This window comes from Osmia lignaria, chromosome 12 (assembly GCF_051020975.1).
Source record: "Osmia lignaria lignaria isolate PbOS001 chromosome 12, iyOsmLign1, whole genome shotgun sequence".
Classification (NCBI taxonomy): Eukaryota; Metazoa; Arthropoda; class Insecta; order Hymenoptera; family Megachilidae; genus Osmia; species Osmia lignaria.
This window is the reverse complement of record NC_135043.1, coordinates 11199459-11218112: the sequence shown is the minus strand read 5'-3', so window position 1 is coordinate 11218112 and position 18654 is coordinate 11199459. Positions and strand designations below refer to the sequence as shown.

The following is an 18654-nucleotide window of genomic DNA, read 5'->3' as shown; positions in this document are numbered from 1 at the left end:
ATGTTCACTCGATATTAAAGCTTTTAATATCGGCCGGCCAACTGGTACGATGTGGACGTTCGATTTTATTCTTCGTTGCTTGAGAATGGCAAATGGTTCTTCTGTAATCGCTATACTTACGATAAAATAAATCTACAGAATTTTTAAATATTTTTCGATTGCATTGTCATCGACTTTACGTTGATTAATAGTGTTTAATCTGATTGAAGGGGGGGTGTTTTTATCAATTAGCTGATTAACATAGTGGAAATTCGGTATGATCGAATTATTGAGAGAATATATAGGTAGCTTTTTTAATTTAAAATCACATTAATATTGTATTATGCAAAACAGAGAGTGGAAAGCTTGAATTGAGAACGGAAATATCATATAACGACGAATAATATATTCGAAGCATATCAATTCTGATATGATTTCATGTCATAAAAGTATTGTCAAATAGCAGTTGTGCCACATCGATTTAAAGCTGAAAATTTCATGAAAATAACTACGTAAACTTCAAAATGCATGGTCCTATAGATGGAACAATTAATTTATATTTGTTAGTATTGTTCGTTTCAACGAAGAGACAGCCGTCTCTTTTTATCTAGTGAATCATCAAAGCGAGTTGAACACGAAACAACAGACCATGTTAGATATTTTCCAAATGGATAAACACCATGAAGAACGTATAATGAATACGTAGCAGGCATCGCGAAGGTGTTACGTTCCTCTCGAAGATGTTACGAGTTCGTTTACGAGGAGAATTTACGAGCACACCTTTTGTGGAGGCGATATGCATAAACGTAACAGACTTATGCAGATAGATCCCGCGAATACGCGAACATTAATATGTTTTTTAGTGGATCGTAAAGATTTACGATTAAAATAAAGCCGGCCGGCTATTCTGGTCAGGGAATATTGTCATTCTGTTAGCGTATTTTGTTCCGCGATCGTACGATTGCTATCAGTCGTTCGAACGCATCCATTTGTCGATGCAGAGAAAAAAAAAGAATTTACAATCATCGTTGTCCATTTCTCCCAGAGGACAAATTTATATTTTGTCACGATCGCTTGATCTTTATCCGCTTAATCAAATGTACTGCTGGCGACGCGACGTTGTAATAAAAATGATATACATACATACATACATATTTTTTGTTTACAATGCGCGACTACCACCGCCTTTGAACGCATTTGATTCACATGTTTTTTTCTCTACGTTTTTTGTTTTGGAAAATACTCTCATCGTCAATAAAATATTGAATGATTTAATTTAACTTAAATAAAATTAAATTTTTATGAAAATATTATTCAAGAACATTTTAAAGTTATTTCACGGTGAACAGTTGTACAGTTACAGAAAATGAATTGGCTCTGAAACTATAGAGCAGCAAATTGCATTTGCAACCCCTTATTTTCTATGAGTTACTGTTTAACAATGTCTAAAACGTTTAATTTTCTAAAACGAAGCAGTTATTGGTTGCCAGGTCAACTTAAAAGTCGCGTGTTTCCGTTTTACCTGGTACTACCTGCTGATATCACCAATAACAGATCCACTACACTTTCGCGTTTCTTTTTCTTCCCTGTTTCTTTGCCAGAAAGCCTAGAATTACAGTTATCCTCGAAAATTCATATTTATCGAGCTACCCTTCTAATTTCAGCGATACGAACCTAGAATCAAGCTTTCTATCTTATTTTGATATGCTGTAATAAATCAAGATTTATTGTAATATGCATGATTCTATACTACTATTGAAAATTATTCTCAGTTATACCGTTTTATCTCTTCTTTATAATTTTTTTTTTTGCTTGTACTTCATACTGTTTCATATTGTTAACAGTATTAATAATATTTGGGTGTTTGGTTCATTGTTTTAATTAGATTTCTGCAAATGGAATGGGCAGTTGATTTTGTAAAACTTTCAAGATTTATAACTTGACCTAGTATGCAACAGTCGAATATTTTCTACAATTATTAAATAACATTCGTGTAAAACATTTAAATAAGTTTAATTTCCCTTTTATACATATACTGACTCGTCTTGTACGATACAACGAATAAATCTCTGAACCCATTCAGTATCCCGTTGCGAAATCAAGCAGAAGAAAGGAACATTGTAGATCGTCTTTTGATTCAAAATCCATCAACGCGTCCGTCAGAACAGTGCGAAAGTAATTTCCATGGTTCCTTTCACTTTCAGAGCTTTATTTTTTAACGCGTGTTTGCCAGCACCGAACTCGCGAACCGTAGTTACAAAGAAAAAAGCAGACAAAAAAAAAGGAAAGGCGACGAAATAAAAGCAAGAGGGCCCGGTAATCCGCGCGTTTCCTCGTTATTCTCGTTATTCTCGTTATTCTCGTTATTCTCGTTATTCTCGTGGGAGGAGAAAGCCGCGAATTTTCGCGTTTCCGTGCGCGAAAATTGCAATGGTAGAAACAGTTCACGGGACGAGACGCCTCGAATGTTGTTTCTTCTTCATCTTTTTTTTTTTTTCTTCTTCTTGGCAAGACGAACATGAGAGCCAGATGCTGTAGAGAAACGAGAGGCCACCCTCTCGTAGGAACTGCTCGCGGCCGTTCGAGCGGGCAAGAAAGGGGGTAATCCAGGTTACACGGATTTGTTATGTAACGCTGTAACGTTGGCCGACCGAGTTTCGTGCGGCCACGAGTACCTCAGCTTGTTGAAAGGGATCTATTTTTGGGCGACCAACGTGTACTTTTGTCGTTGAAAATAAGCTATCTTTTCAGATGCTTCTCTTAATGAAAAGATGAATTATTCTTTCTTATTTATATACGTAAAAGCTGCACTTTTTTTAAAACTTAAAAATCTTTTAGTTTTAGTAATCTGAAGTTTTGAAAGTTCCAGTCATCTGGAATTTTTCAATTATGACGTTACATAATTATCGTCATTATGAATATTTCCTCACCACTCATTGTCAGTCAGTAAAAGTTCCAACGTCATTCATAATTTTTAGAAACGAGTTTCGGAAGAAAGACCAGCTTACCATTCATTACACTCCTTTTTAATTTGCATCTCGTAAACAGAGATTTTTCTTCAAACAACCATTCGAAATGATCACGAATTTCAAAGTTTATGCCTCGTTTATTCATACCATCGCGATGGTTATAGGATTATAGAAAGAGCGATACAAAAGTGAAGGTATTAATTAAATCTCGTTTTATTGAATAGGCTGAGGAGGGGAAGGAAAGTAGAGATTTATTAGCCCGATATCGGTCAATAATTTATTTATTCATATTATTGTATTTCCAACTGCAAGCTGATTCGTTGCATCAGTGCGCCGATAAATCTGCACAAAGGCTTTGCACATAACTGTGGCTCTTAATTCTATTGAATTCTGAATTGGAAGTTCAAATACCGTGATGAGAATTCCTTTTATTTTAACATACGATTGGAAGGTGACGATGCATGAAATATAGAAATGTTGTTGAAAAGTGGGAGTTGGTTCATTCTAGAATACAATCCTATTACATCAGTGGTGTTTCCTTTTTCTCGAATTCAATCAGTAAAATGTTTCGCCGCTGACTTTGTCAGTGACGCAACTAATCTGCCGCGATTTATCACGGCTCGTGTAAGTCCTCGTGAATATCCTGAAAGACGGCTGGTAATAAAATTCCTGAAGAAAACGAGGCAGAGTCGTCGGTTCAGGTTGTGATGGATCAGTTGAGCGACTCATTGAATTCCAAATGGAAAGTCTGCCGTGTATAACCTAACGGGGACATGAAAACGAGGAAAGTACTAATCTCGATGCTGTTTCGAGGGCTGTTAACGTCAGTCTTATCTTACCACGGTAAACGGAATCGTTAACGAAGGACCACCACGCGAACTACTCTTTGTGGAAGCTATAAAAACGATCTTCCACGGATTAATTGGTCAGATAGAATTTTCCACGAGCTGATAAAGCGTACAGGAAAAGAGGGGACTGAGAAAGAAGCGAAGCGGTTGACAAACCGGGACTGTTAATTGAAACGTTTCCGTTATAAGCTTGTTTTTTTATCGATGAGAATCAGAGCACTCTTCAGGATGAAGCATTGGAATCTTTTCAATTATAAAGAAGTATCTATAAAGTTGGCACTTACATAGGTATATTAATTAATGATTAAGTCCAACACGCCAACACAACAGTTCCACATCGAAATTATAGTAGCATCATTTCCTCAACTTTCGAAAGGAGAAAGAAAAATAGTGGAAAAATCCTTGATCCTCTCTTCTTGGTTCTGGCCTTACTCTCCAGAAAATGATCGTAACACATTCGAAGAACGTAAACCCAGATCCATTCGGAGGCAACCCTCTGCTGATCCTCTCGTCCCGGTAAACGGGGTTCGCGTTTGGTCAGAAAACGAGTGCGTGAAGTGGTCGGTTGAAAAATCGTAAGCGGCACCGAAATGCTGACCAGCAAGAGAAACGGTTGGCAAACGGAAGTTACTGCTCTTTCCGCCGCGGATCAAGCGAATCACCATTCGCCAGACCGCTGTAAAACCAGCAGGGAATCTGCTTGATCTCCTTCGTCCATGGAACGGTAAGCTTTGCTACGGCTGTGTGGGTGCGAAGAACAATGGGAAGCCGTCTGGAGACGTCTACTCGTCTCGTGTAAAAGCAGCACTTTGTTCTCGCGTGAAAAGCCTTCTCCTCTCTATGTCCATGCTCCGGCAGAAATAAAAGCACCGTTTTATCGGTCAGACTATAATCAACGACGATCCATGGGAACAAACTGAAACTTTCTACGTTTTTATTCTCTGTTGCGTGTCAATAAGGGAATCACGTGTTACGTGGATAGGAAAAGAGCTGCTGAATTTTACATCTGTGTTTATTAATGGAGAAAGAGTTTTAAGAGAAATCATGAAGAATGATCAGCGATAACGATAACGTGAGCTTTCCAGAACGAAACTACTTACTCTACCGTGTAATAATTTCCTCAAGGATTTCTCGCTTACAATGTTAGACGTAACTTGCTGGATTGCGGAATTCACCAACGAGTTTCCGTCGTGGTAATCCGCGTTGGCTGACGATGTAACCCGAAAATACGTGGAGACATGTACATATATACGCGAGGACAGTCTGCAAACTGTCCCTTCGTCTTCATCTAACATTGTAAGTTATGCACTGGAGTTTCTGTTTTATTACTCGCCCTGTGCTAAAGTAAGATCTTGCTGCATCTCAAACTTCCAGTCATTACGATAAAGCGTACCTCGCTGCCAGAGTATAGTGTTTGAAACGTGGTTGTTGCATTGTTTACCAAAGCATCCCTTCATTCTCGGAAAGTTAAGAGCTTGAATATTTTCTCGTCATCGCGATTCATCATCGCGATTCTTGTCTGTTTAAAATTAGATATATTTTATTCAAGTTATAAGTTTTACTTCGTGGTCCGCGCTATGAAAAATTTTCTTGTCGAATTTTCCTTGAATAATCGTGAACAGAAAACAATAAAGTGGAAAGTAAATGTCAACAGTTTTAAAAATAATTTTTCTAACGTTTAGCGGGAATTTATTCGTTCGATAGGATCGCTAATGTCTACAGGGGAATGTAGGTCGAGCTCTGTAGTCCGATTAAATGTTGTTACCTTGGTAAGAACGACACGCTGGCATATTTCATTTCTTATCAGCCACGAATACCTGATAAATCGAACTTTGGACTTCGTGTAACCGCATAATGTTATCGAAATCACTTTGCCGCTGATAGAGTGGTAAAAAAGAAAAAAGACATGAAAAAAAATTTTGAAATAAATTGACAATGAGCTGAAAATAAAAACTCATTTTCGCTAAAATGAGAAAGTGTAATAAATTTTATTATTGCCAGTTAATGAAGCTTAATTATAATATACTGGAGTCTGAAAACGCGAATGGTGAAAAAAATTATAATGCAAGTGACTATGACTGAATTTACAGCCGCGTGAAAAAAGCCGTGTCAACGAAATTTCCATCTGTCCATGCAAATCTCCTCGACTTTCCGGAAGCCAGTGAAACGAGCTGGATGACGTCTTTAATGTCCCTGTTGAGCCGGGATCCGGTCGAGAGCCAAAACGTGTGCAGCAGACAGCAAGAAAACCGCACGACAGTCGAGATTGCCGAGCGAACAGCCTCTCTCTCTCTCTCTCTCGGTTGTCAGCCAGCCAGTGGATAATGGGGCAATGAGTAATCTTCTTGTCGAGCGAGGAAAAGCTCGGATTTTTCAATCATCCGCTCTGCGAATCGAGTTGAAAACATTTTCACTGGCGACAGATTGCTGCACGTTTCAACGCGTCACACGCAAACTCACCGCTTCTAACCGAGCGTTCGTTAATTCACGACAAATTCATCTGTCTTTCCGATTTAACCCTGGAAAAGTGTTATTTTCAGCCGTTCTTGACCCATAACCAATCTCTAGTGGTTAATAATAGATAAAGAATCTAATTAAATGTTTTTCTTTTAATGACAACAAGTAGAAGAAGGAAACTTGTTTGAGTAGCTCTACTCAGGGATAATATTGGATTAAATAGCGTAACAGCTTTGGATTATTTTTACTGTTTTATATGCAAATTTGCACCGTTTAGAGGTACCTATCTAATGATAAGGCTTTAATCAAGTTTTAACGACTGTTTGAATTTCTTTTTGAGTGTTGAGATAACAGCGCTGGAATTACCAACAGGGTGATAACGAAAATGTGTAATTAAGTTTAAAACAATGGGAAGTTTAGAAATGATCGTAGGAAGGATAAGGGTTTGTACTGTTGAGAAAAGAAACTATTTTTGAAATGAATTTATTATGCTATAAAGTGTAATCACTTCGATCGGTTAAAAAAATTCGAAAACCAATCGTTGCACCGACAAATTTGATACAAACGAGATTGTAAGTGGTCGGTATTTACAAGGACGGAAATGAAATCGGAAAATGAGCTCGTAACGATTCCGGCACGGATTCCGGATGGTGGGTGGTTCAGGCGACGTTAACGTTCCGAGTGCTTATTAAATAGCATGGTTATAAATTGCGGTGCAATTCGTTCCCTTCTGCCCCCCTTCTTGCACTCTCCCCATCAACCAACGAAACTTAGTCAATTTCCAGTGGCGTAAACGTTTGCACGCGCTAGCGACAGGTATTTACGCGCGAACGTGCGAATCCTATGAATACCTCGAATCGCACTTTAATTCCCAGAGTGCAGACGCGTTTAAAATGGTTAGCCCTTTTCCATTTACCATATTACGAGCGATTTATTACACCAATTAAATGGTTGATTCCTCTTGATACGGTTTCACCTGTATCTTTTTATTTTTCTTATTTTAAATGATTACTATGTTTGGAGAATTTTAGAAATTAATAAGTTGCTTAATAGGATAAAGTTTATCCTGTTATTTAATAAAAAAATTGTAAAAACAACACGGATTCATGAAAGTTTATCCTATACGAGTTGCGCGAGGAATCTAAGGAAGAAGATTTCCAAACGAGGTAAAGAAAAGTATCCCCTCGCTTTGTAATTGTACCCCTCTGCTCAGCATCGTCGAATTCTCTTGATGAAAATGACTCCTTTCCAATCTCTCAGCTCGTCCGTAGTTTAAGAAAGTTTCGGGCGTACCTTCGGGCGGACACCTCGCGCGATTACCCCTTTGAGGCAACTTCTGTCGAAGCAGAACGTTTAATCAAGTTGACAACTTTCGTAATCACGCTGGTAATACGATCGAGTCGCGTGTATAGGCCGAAGTTGAGCGAACCTACCTGCACGATTTTCCTGAATAACGATCCAACGATTTACGAAAAACCGATTGTAATTAGAAATTTAGTCCAGGAACAGATACTGAATCGACACTTCTTTTAAAGTAAAGACACTCGGCGATCAGGTTCGATTGAAATGTTCAACTTTACTAAATGTTAAACGTTAGGCTTATGTATTTCTGGCCAGGTTAACGAGATGGAAATGTTATGCTGGAAATAAGTGTAACACTTTAGAATGGGATACTTAAACAGCTGGATAAACTGTTTTCCCTGGAAATGAAGCTTTTGTTTGATTTTGTTAAAGGGTCTCTCTACAGTCTACAGTCTACAGTAACAGAAGAAAAATAAAGGATCTTTTAGAACTTTCTAATTGTAAGAGTAATCTATGAGGCAAATTGAGTTGAAACTTTGTACATTTGTTCAAGTATGTTTTGTGAATATTTTAAATATAACCAATTTTGTCATTTTACTGATTTAAAAAGATAGATTGGAGTAAATTCTACTTATATACTATGATACGTAGTACACTGATGTGTTTCGTTTGTTTCGAATGCGTTCATTCGCGAGATTGTACGAGCGTGTTTCGATCGGGAACTGTAACGAGGCTGCTGCACTTAATTAGTCAGAGCTAAAGGAGCAATTATGTCATGCTACATTCAGCGGAGTATTCCTAGTAACGTTGATAAATGAACGAAATAGTTTTGAAGCCTTTCATTGTTGCATGACATTTCCATTAACAATAGCGTAACCAATCATCGCGTGAAAGAGAAATAATTAAAGAACTTATAATTAAACAATGGGCATTAGCAATTGTAAAGTTTACTGAATTCATTTGTGCACCTAATAATTGCAATATCATAATTATGCATCCCCTTCTAAATATAGATACATTAATAAAATTAAAATCAATTTATTTTGATAAAGTAACTATGTATATTGCATTTAAAGTGCCGAATATCTGAACAAATTAACTGATTCTCAACGTAATTTAATTTTATCTATTTAATAAAATAGATGAACTAATTTTTAAAAAGCTTCAAGCATTTACAAGATTAAACTTCTAATAGACATTAGTCCATTACCGCTTTTAACCACTTTATACGAATTCCAACACTTTAGCAATATCTGTTTAATGTGTTAAAGCTGTTCGAAATTTAGTAATTACGTTCGTTCATACCGTAAGTTCATTTTCCATCCTCCAATAAGTAAGTAGTTCACCAGCGAAATAAAATCCCAATTGTACTTGTTCTATCCATTATGGAGGTTCGATAATCTGATATGCACGTTTATACCACTGATTCGATCGACAATCTCGACGACATTAAGGCTAATTTAACCCCGAATGGTTTAGCGAAGACATAAAGGGGTGAATTCGACGGAACTATTAGAGAATTACCTACTGTCCTTTTTGTAATTGTAATGTTTTTTAATTCATCTGGTGTTTGAATATTATTGAAATACCGAGGTAAGATTTGCTTCGTATGGCTGTTTGGCATTTGTAACCAACCACCGCTCATTGACCTAATTGTAAGTAGGATTTTTTTCTAGAGTGAGGCAGGTTTTATAGAATCTTGTTTACGGGTTTATTGATATTTTCTCTTTAGTTTGTTGCTACTACCCGTATTTCCATTATATTCACCTAATATCCAAAGAGAGCTTACGATAACAATTTTTATAGAATATTCCATGTCCACGCTATGATCATAATTCTCGAAACACCATCCATGTACTTATACGTACGTTCATGAACGTGCATGGCTGTTCTACCGATCTTTATGACGGCGACTACGTTTTACGTGCACTGTTACCACGATTGGGTATTAACTTTTTTTATCGGTTAGCTGACTGTCTGAGTACAGTCGAGGTTGCATACGATAATCTACGAATAACGAAATTTATTGATGAGAGTGATATTACTACCATACCTACATATATGGTTGTGAATGTAGGTAACCGACTTCAACTAGAAATACCGGAAATTCAGCGATTTTATTCGTTTCAGACACATTTTGACAAAACCTGTTACCTGTTACTTTTTTCAAATTCTAATTGGCTTACCATAAAAATGTCAATATATGTTTACCCTTCTGTACGAGAATTACAATTGTAAAACAATGTTACGATAAAATGGTACAACAGCCTGTTGACAGGCAACCGTTGTAAATTTTAATCCGATTCTTTCGAACCTGTAAATTGTAATTCCGTACAGTGTTGCAGTAAAAAATTTAGTGTACGTAAGTTTATTTTTTATGAAACCTTCAGATTTAATATTTTAGTGTTTAATATTTTACTGTTTATTACTTATTTTATTATTTACTGTTAATTGCTGCTCTATTTCGTCGTCATTAGATTATCCTAGATTATTGCTCTCTTTCAATATTTAAAATTAATGCTTCAAGTTCTCATATGGTTTCACAAAATTAATTATCGATTCTTGCTGATACGATGTCATTTCCCAGTGCTGTTTAGCTTTTGCATTTATATTTCAGCGGCTAAATGGCAAAGCCGCGCATGCAGCATAACTGCACTGCCATTTTATAGTCATGTTATGAACCTGCATATTTCATCGTCCATCGTCCATCGTCCATCGTCCATCATCCATTTGTCCATCTAACGTGGTTGATTTTTAAAATAACAATATTGCAAGTACGTATCAATTTTAGCGAAATAAACTACTGTTAGGGAACCAGTTCCTGATTAGTTATAATGTCATGTAATTAATTTACGTAAGGATAAAAAGCTGCTGCAATAATTATCTGCTAAATCGGTGAAGTCACGTGCCACGTGTACCTCTTTAAGTGATCAGGAACTGAGACTCCTTGATGGTATCATTGTAAATAAAGAAATCCTTAACTCCGAACACGTATTCGTGAAAGTTTCACGAATCGTTTGCGATAAAGCGTGTCAGAGGTATTTAACCTTTGACCCGCTTCAATTGTACGTTGCTGGAGTTGAAGCACTTCTGAGAACGCGTGAAACGACAACTCGTTAAAACGATTTGTTGGTAGTGTTGCTAGCTTTGAATGTCATACACTTGAAAAAGAAAAAGCAATCGAAAATCAATTTTTATCAAAGTTTCCAGGATTTTTGCATTTTAAACTGCAAAATTTTTACTTTAACTGAACAGTGAACGATGTGTAGGTAGAATTTAATTTGGATTTTTTACATATTGACGTTCCTAAAAAAAGCACGGAGGAAGAATTTTTAATATTCCGTGAATTTTCGCTTCGCAGTTTTCATACTCGAAAATCTATGCTTTTACGAAATTTTTAATTAACGCTTTGATGGCTGATGTCATATATGTACATATTCGTGACTTCGATACTTCACTTTTTAAGCTGTTATTTCGTATTTTATTTCTAGTTATTGTAAATGTTATACAATAATTATGATTTCAAAACTACTAGTTTTGTGACATGTAAAAACAATTAAAGGTCAATTCTTTTTAAAAGTTTCAAGAATTTTAAATTGCAAAATCTATATTTTATTAGCTAAGTTTAAAGGAATATAATTCTTGGTCATTAATAAATGATTCCCTAATTAATAATTGTACCAATTAAATTTACTGCATTAATTTTAAATTAAATATCAACCCCTCTGGTTAACGTAGTGCACTCTAATTACTAAAGGAAACATTTTGCTTAAATAAAAACAGTATTTCATTCATCGTAGAAATGCCAGCAATAAAATTGCATAAAGCAGTGGAAAGCTGTGATTGTAAAGTTTGTAAAGCAACGCTGTAATCAATCTCGTTTTCCCGTCTCTCACCGCGGTCTTTTTAGAAACATAAAAAAAAAGCCGGACAGGTTGAAAAACAAAAAAAAATACGAAGCGAAACGGAATAACTGATGTTCATTGAAAAGTTGCGCCGGTGGTAAAGGGTGGTGCTTCAGGCTGAACAAGGTTAGAAAAATAAACGGAGGCCGGGAAGCGTGCGACATCAAGCCTCGTTCTCCTTTTTTTTTAAAAGGTAGACCCATTAAACGTATGGCCCTTCACCCTGAAAATCTCGACGCAGTTAGCGGTTTCCAGAGGCTCGTTTCTCCTTCGACCCTTATTCCGGTCTTCTCCCGTCGCGTCTAGTCGCGTCGCGTCGCGTCGCGTCGCACGAATAGGGCTGAGGGAAGGAGTGAAAGACGGAGTTGAAATCGCGAATAATTTCATCCCCGTTTGCTCGAGTTTCTCTACTTGTTTCAAGACGATCCAAAAGAGAATTCTGAATTCGCCAACGTTCGTTGTCGCTCAGCGGAAAATGAGAGCTAAACGAGCACCTTTGATAAATGTTTGACGAACCTTTGTAAATTGTAAAAGTTTCAAGAACTAAACGAACACGGTTGACAGCTCTGTAAATACTAATATCGGCCTTTGTAATTTACTTCCTTTTCATTGTTCCTTACCGGAATGAAATCTTTGTTCTCTTAATACTTATGAATTAATTCCTATAATATTCAAATAGTTTCTATTCCATTTAATCCGAAAATTTCTACAATCCTTTGTATTACAGTGAATAAATAATAATATATAGAAAGCAGCAGAGGTGTCCTGAAGTTGCGAACGAGTTAGATAACGAGGTTTCGTCGTTACAGCAATAAACTTTCGCGTATCCGTGTGTAAGCCAGGCAGGAAGGAAGCAAAACAGTAACTGTGCATATTAAATTGTGTTGTCACTAATAACGTGCTCCGACGTAGTTGGTAGTCGGCAAGAAATACTGTCGTTTAGAATAGAATGTCAGCGTTGATGAAACACTGAAACGACGCGACGCGACGCGACGACGGTTTACGAGGCGGTTCCTTTTTGAGGTTGTGAAACGTAACTTTATTCAGAGCGTATTATCAGCAACGTCGTCACGTTGGCTACATACGTTAAACTCTCGGTTACGATCATTTACACGTGCAATATGACGAAAGTTTAACTTCTGACAGGCGTTCCAGGAAACTGCTAAGCAGTTTCAGACGTATATTCAATGTCTTCTTAGCTTCCACTTTAGCCGGGTATCCGCTTAGCTAGCTGAATATGGTACGTCAGGATGCATGCTGACTAGTTTTATTCTGATTTATATCTTACAAATTGAATTTCTTGGTTAATACAGTACATTGATCGATGTACCTTTTATTGAAATTTTCAAATTTTTAAGAGGTAAAATTAGAGTGCATCTTTAATTCAAAGTGAATATTTCGAATTTTGTCTGGTGAAACAAAAGGAAATAAAAGGAACAGGAGAAACACCTATCGTCGGATAGTCAGAAACGAGGTTCCCGTAAATCCTGGCGGCCCGACCCCCGTGGACCATCGCGTACACGGGATATGACGAAAGTTCGTAGACTGCGAACCGATTTCGGGACTTGTCACGGAGTTTACAATATATATTCCCGTCTCTTCGCGGAGTTTCCATCCAATTTCTGTGTTGCAGAGCAGCAACAGGGACATCGTCGACACCACGATCGTTCCTGTGCCCTGTAACGAATATTCAACTGACGCGACAGTCACGATCTTAGGGAAGGTCCCTTCGCGACAGAATCGAACCTGTTCCATCCGATTCCACTGTCGAGATTTCTCAAATTATCTTCCACAGACATACCACGATGTCGTACAACCTTGGCCCTTGTAATTTCAACGTTCTCGTCGACACGATGAGAAATTGCAAGGCAAATACCGTGTGTACCTCGGTTCTCGGAATTTCCACTATATTCGCGAGTTAAAATAAAACTTCCTATTCGCTTCGCGAGTTTCTTTCTAACCTGTGTAATCAAATTTTCGCGGTAATATTGTGGGATTTATTGCGTAGAAATTTTAACAAATTGATTACTGTGGAGGGCTTTAAATTTAATAAAGCAGTAAAAAAAAAATTAAAGGGTGGAAACTTTTTAATTGCATTTACAGTAGGAATGTAAGATGGTATATTATATTTTGTAACACAAAGAGACCGTACATCATCGTTGCTAATCTGGTTCAAAGGTCAACGTCGAATTCGATCTCATCCCGTTCGAAACTTTGAGGAAATGATTCGGGGGTGCCTTTGATACAAGTTATTCGCCGAGTGTTTGGCTTAAACCGCCAAACTGTCCAGCAGCTCCTGGACTAGACTCATCTTCTGAATCCGAGTTGAACTCGGTGGTTTTCAGGTCAAACAACAGGGTACATACATAGTTGTGTGGCATTTTGAAAGCATTTTGATTATTCCAAATATCAGTCGACTTTGATTCAATTAGGTACTTTTAATATTAATATCGTCAAAATGATGCTTTTCAGAATTCCTGCTTTCTCTATATCGCCACTTTACATGCTAACCATGTAAACCATTTGAAATTTTATTTATCAGGACAGCAAATATTTTGATATGTTCGAACTTAGAAATAGATATTTTCGATGCGGCAGACGCATACTTATGTAACTATGCGGTGCATACTTTGCGAAGGCGATGCACTTTCCGCACCGCTGGAATTTCTTGGTGTGTAATCGAGTAAAGATAATCCTCTGCATAGTTTCCGTATGTTCGTTAATACCTTGTCCGCCACGCTGAATTCATTGAAAGTTTCAGTTTTAATCATTCTAATCCACTGTTTTGATGTAATCCTAATGGAATCGGGGATCGCAGTGTCCTGGTGCGTACTTATGCGTAGGTACAAACAGGAAGCGCATCTTTGCGGATGTTATTTGTATCTGTCAGAAGCAGCCGGGACGATTGCATGCGGACGTTATATGTACACGTTAGAAGACTTCTCTCGTCGCTATTGATTGTCCTGACGCGTCATGACGTGAGGAGAATCCGGGCATCCGCACACGGGGCATCTGCCACCCCTTTCTTACGTTCACCCTCTACTCTTCCCTCGTGTCCCGAATACGAGACTCTGCATCAACGTATAATGTTTTCTCCTTGGATCGCGAACGAAATTACCGTGAAATAAGGCAACATGAGTCTTTTTGTTTTTAAGACATTCAAGTATTTTCAATATATTCTGGATATTGCAGCTTTAATATTTAATATCATAAAATATTTAAAATGATAATTTTAGTTACGCCATTGCCTTTTATAAGAAGTAACGTATCACGGGTATAGAAAAGATACTACATTCCCGAGGAATTTCGGGATCGTTGAAAGAAAGTCAATTGTAAGAAGACGATTACAGGTAAGGTGAAAGTTGAAATTTGATTTCGCGTCTTCGTATCGTTCCTCGCCGTATGACTTTGGCCCGCGTCCTGAATCCTCAATAGTCTTGAAACACGGTTACACCGTCAGCTGATGGAAGTAGTTGTACGTGATCTGCTAACAAAACGCTCGTGGAAAAGTGTAATTGAATTAATAAACTAGCAAGGAATCTGGCATAGAGGTTATTTACTTCGGTACATCTGCAACTAGTACCGCAGAACTGGAAAAAATAGAACATTCTATGAACCTTGTACGTTATTTAGAAAAAGATACATACCTTTGGCATTAGTTAGTTGCTAGCTAAATTTTATATTCCTCTCTGGTATCGCAGATAGAATGGTTAGACACGGTTTTTGATTTTTACGTATATTTAACTATTTCGTTGTGGAGGAGATCGATGCAGAAGTCGTGTTAGCACTGACATATATTTTTTAGTAAATAATACAATAGAATATTTTATTCTATCATCTGTTAACCTAACATATTGTGAAATACATTTCTTACACTTCACTTGTCGTTTGCAGCGTTTCTGTTGCAGTTCAGATAGAGCTACTACCCTTTTTCCGTTTTTCGTATCGCGCGGTTCTTTTATTCATTTTCCCATGGCACCTCAGCAATCTCTCAAATGAGCCTGGTTTCTCACCACTGACGATGAGAGACGGCCTACATATTCGGTTTTTCTCCACAGCCGACGCGACGCGACGCGACGCGACGCGACGACGTTTACCGAAACCGGCAAGGGAACTTGCAGCTTTCTTTTTCTTGCTGCCTTTAAAACGGCTCTGTGGATTCACGTACCAGGTTACCGGGTCACCTGCAACGGCCTGCTTGATTATATTATGCGGAAGATCGTTCCTCGGTTCCTTGGCTCTTGGCCATTTGAAAAAGATGACGAAAAATCCAGCTAAAAAAGCTTTGGTTTTTTCTGAGAAACCCTAAGGATTCGAACCTCAAAAATTCGTTTTTGGGAGACAGGTGTTACCCGGAATCAAGGAATTGAAATAACTAAACTAACTAATACTTTGGAAATTTTATTTTACCGCGGTTTTTCACTACCGCGATTCTTTTGCTAGAAACTGGTCCTCGTGATATCGATTTCTCCATCGTTTCCCAGCTTCTAGTACACTTTGATATCCATACGGATACGTTAACGTTACTTTCCATTGTCTGTTCGCAGAGTTTACGCAACATGATGACAGCCAATACGACTGATGCTTGTGAAACACGTGATCCTTGCCAACACGGTGGTATCTGTATTTCCACCGATAGTGGACCCATCTGTGAGTGCCGGTCCGGCGATTATGAGGGTGCCTATTGTGAGAAAGGTAGGTTGTTTTACATCTAGATGCTTCGTTGTTTACATTTCTGTATAGAAACGCGGTGTTTCAATTGCTGGGTTCAAATATCCGACTGTCTTGTATGATTTGATCGTTGATCGTTGATCGTTGATCGTTGATCGAGCTTTCATACCAGTTCTATCGTGTAACAAGATAACCAATTATCGTCACTGTCGGATTAATTTATATATTTTTATTTAAAAAAATAGTCTTTAATGTATGATAATATTGCAATAGCGATTGAAGAGTTCATTGTCGAAAATGGTACTTCAGAAAATAGTGCAGTATGTAGGTGGTATGTTTCATGGTCAATATTAAACGGATTTGAAACTCCGTGTGCAATTTAACGTGAACAATATCCATACGTTTGAATATTTATGCGATAATCGAATGTAATCTGACCAGTCAATACCGATTACGATTCGTAACCAAAGTGGTGGTAACATTACACGGAAATACAATTGATGTATGCACTTCGATGCGAAATACGATCAGAAAGATTATCCTTTCTGAATGTTATAGGTATAATTAATATTATTTTTAGTACATGATTCTGGAATGCATCGTTGATGCTCATATTTCTAAAATAAATTGCTGAGAAATTAGGAAAATCACGATTAGAAATAAACAGTAATTTTGGACTTTCGTGTATGGTGGACTTTCGTGGATGATAGTTATGAGAGAGTGTGTTCGATGAGCGATTAAGGTGTGGAAATTTTAAAACTCGCATGCAATATTTAAAAAACTTTAAATCCTTTTCCTAAAAAATTGAAATTTAAAGTCTGAGAATCCATGTAAGTATTTGAAACTTAGAGTTTGCAGTTTTTAAGTACGAAGCTCAGAACTTGAAATTTCAGGCTTAAAATTTGAAATTTAGATCGTGAAATGTAAAAGTTTAAATTTGAATTTTGAAATCTATAAATTGGTGCTGAGAAAAAAGTGACCTATCCCCAATAGTTGGTACTTCAATTTTTCAATAATGCCGAACGATCGAATTTATTTAATACGATTTTTTCCGATATCCGGAAATATTTCACATTTCGTCGGTTGAGCAACTCCGATACACAATCCAATTAATCGTGATACCAGTACGACCTCTTTTCGACAATCAGGCTTTTACACCGTTACATTTTCCACCCTGTTAATTCGTTAATGTCATGCCAGCAGAAATTTACCTGACCGCGATATCAATCATTATGCCACATCCTCGTGGCTCCAAATCCATATTGCATATTATTTAATACGGACGAATTTTAATTGCACGAAACTTGAGATTTCTTGTGATTAGATAAAATGAAAACAATATGAAATACAATATTAAATTAAGGGTTAAGTAATATGATCGCATAATGTTATTCAAGCTTTCAAATCATTCTCCCTCATTTATAAATTAAATTAGACGATAGCTTGGTGCTTTCTTTTCAATTTATTTTCTTTTGAAAGTAAAAAATGGCTCATTATCAATCTACCTTCATTGATCCTGCAAAAGCAGCGTGATTCTATTCAAAATTCTATTCAAGCTCTGAAATGATTGAAGACGTTCACTTTTTTGTCTCTGTATGAAAAGTCCTAGAGAATGCAAGATCACGTAGCTAAAGATTTAAAAGGCCGGGAACCGCGTGAGCGAAATTCCATGTTTCTCCCTGGACAAGCAGCGGTCGGGATTTACTTTAATTGGGATTTACTATGCGAAGTAAAATTCCCAGGCTCGGTATACATTTACCCTCGTACGTATTAATGCTTTTAGACGCTTCTGAATCGGTGCTTTTTCACTCGACGTTCCAAAAAATGCCACCAGACACGCGACAATGAATTCACCGTCGACGAGTACTTTGCTCTCATTATAATACATTTGAATAAGCCTCGAATTTTTATTCTCGCCGATGGTCGATGGAAACTGTTCGACACATAATTTTTCAGTTAGCGAAAGGAATTTGATCGAAGATGGAAAAGGCACGAAATGAATTGTTAATAGACATTTATACGGTATCATTTGCTCGATATTGTACTTACAACAACCTAATACATGAAACGAAACCGTCACATAAAAACCGTTTACAGAATTCTTCTTGAAAATTTTCATATGTTACACGCGATGATTTCTGATCTTTTTCCCAGGTAATGAGTTAACTTCTCTTCCATTATCTTCAAATTCTATTGTTAAACAATCGTGCGTTAACGTCTAGCTTTTGGATCGCGTGTTGCCGAACCATTTCGAGCGTAAAAAGTAGTTCGTCAGTTTCTAAAGCTCGTTCTGCGCTGCATTTAAACATGCCAATGAGTTCTCTCGTAACTCAAACTGGTACGAAGTATCCTTAAAATACAAAATTCAGATGAAATAATTCATGATTTATAAATAATACATCGGTTTCAGAATACCGAATGATGTGTTTCTCTTGACAGAAAGAATAGATCTTCCTTTCTTGAAAAAATAAAAATAAAACAGTAAAATGAAAGGGTATACTATTCTGTATCAATTTTTCTTGT

At 37.2% G+C, this 18654-nt stretch overlaps 1 protein-coding gene across 8 annotated transcripts in view; it reads left to right on the top strand.

The window, feature by feature from the left end:
- The window catches only part of Nrx-1 (neurexin 1), a 183001-nt gene that overhangs the window by 54378 nt on the left and 109969 nt on the right, over positions 1–18654 (top strand). For all 8 annotated transcript variants that reach the window (XM_034337131.2, XM_034337129.2, XM_034337130.2 and 5 more), the window contains one exon: positions 16008–16155. In XM_034337131.2, coding sequence (XP_034193022.2) covers positions 16008–16155 — 148 coding nt within the window. The remainder of the gene's footprint in view (positions 1–16007; positions 16156–18654) is intronic.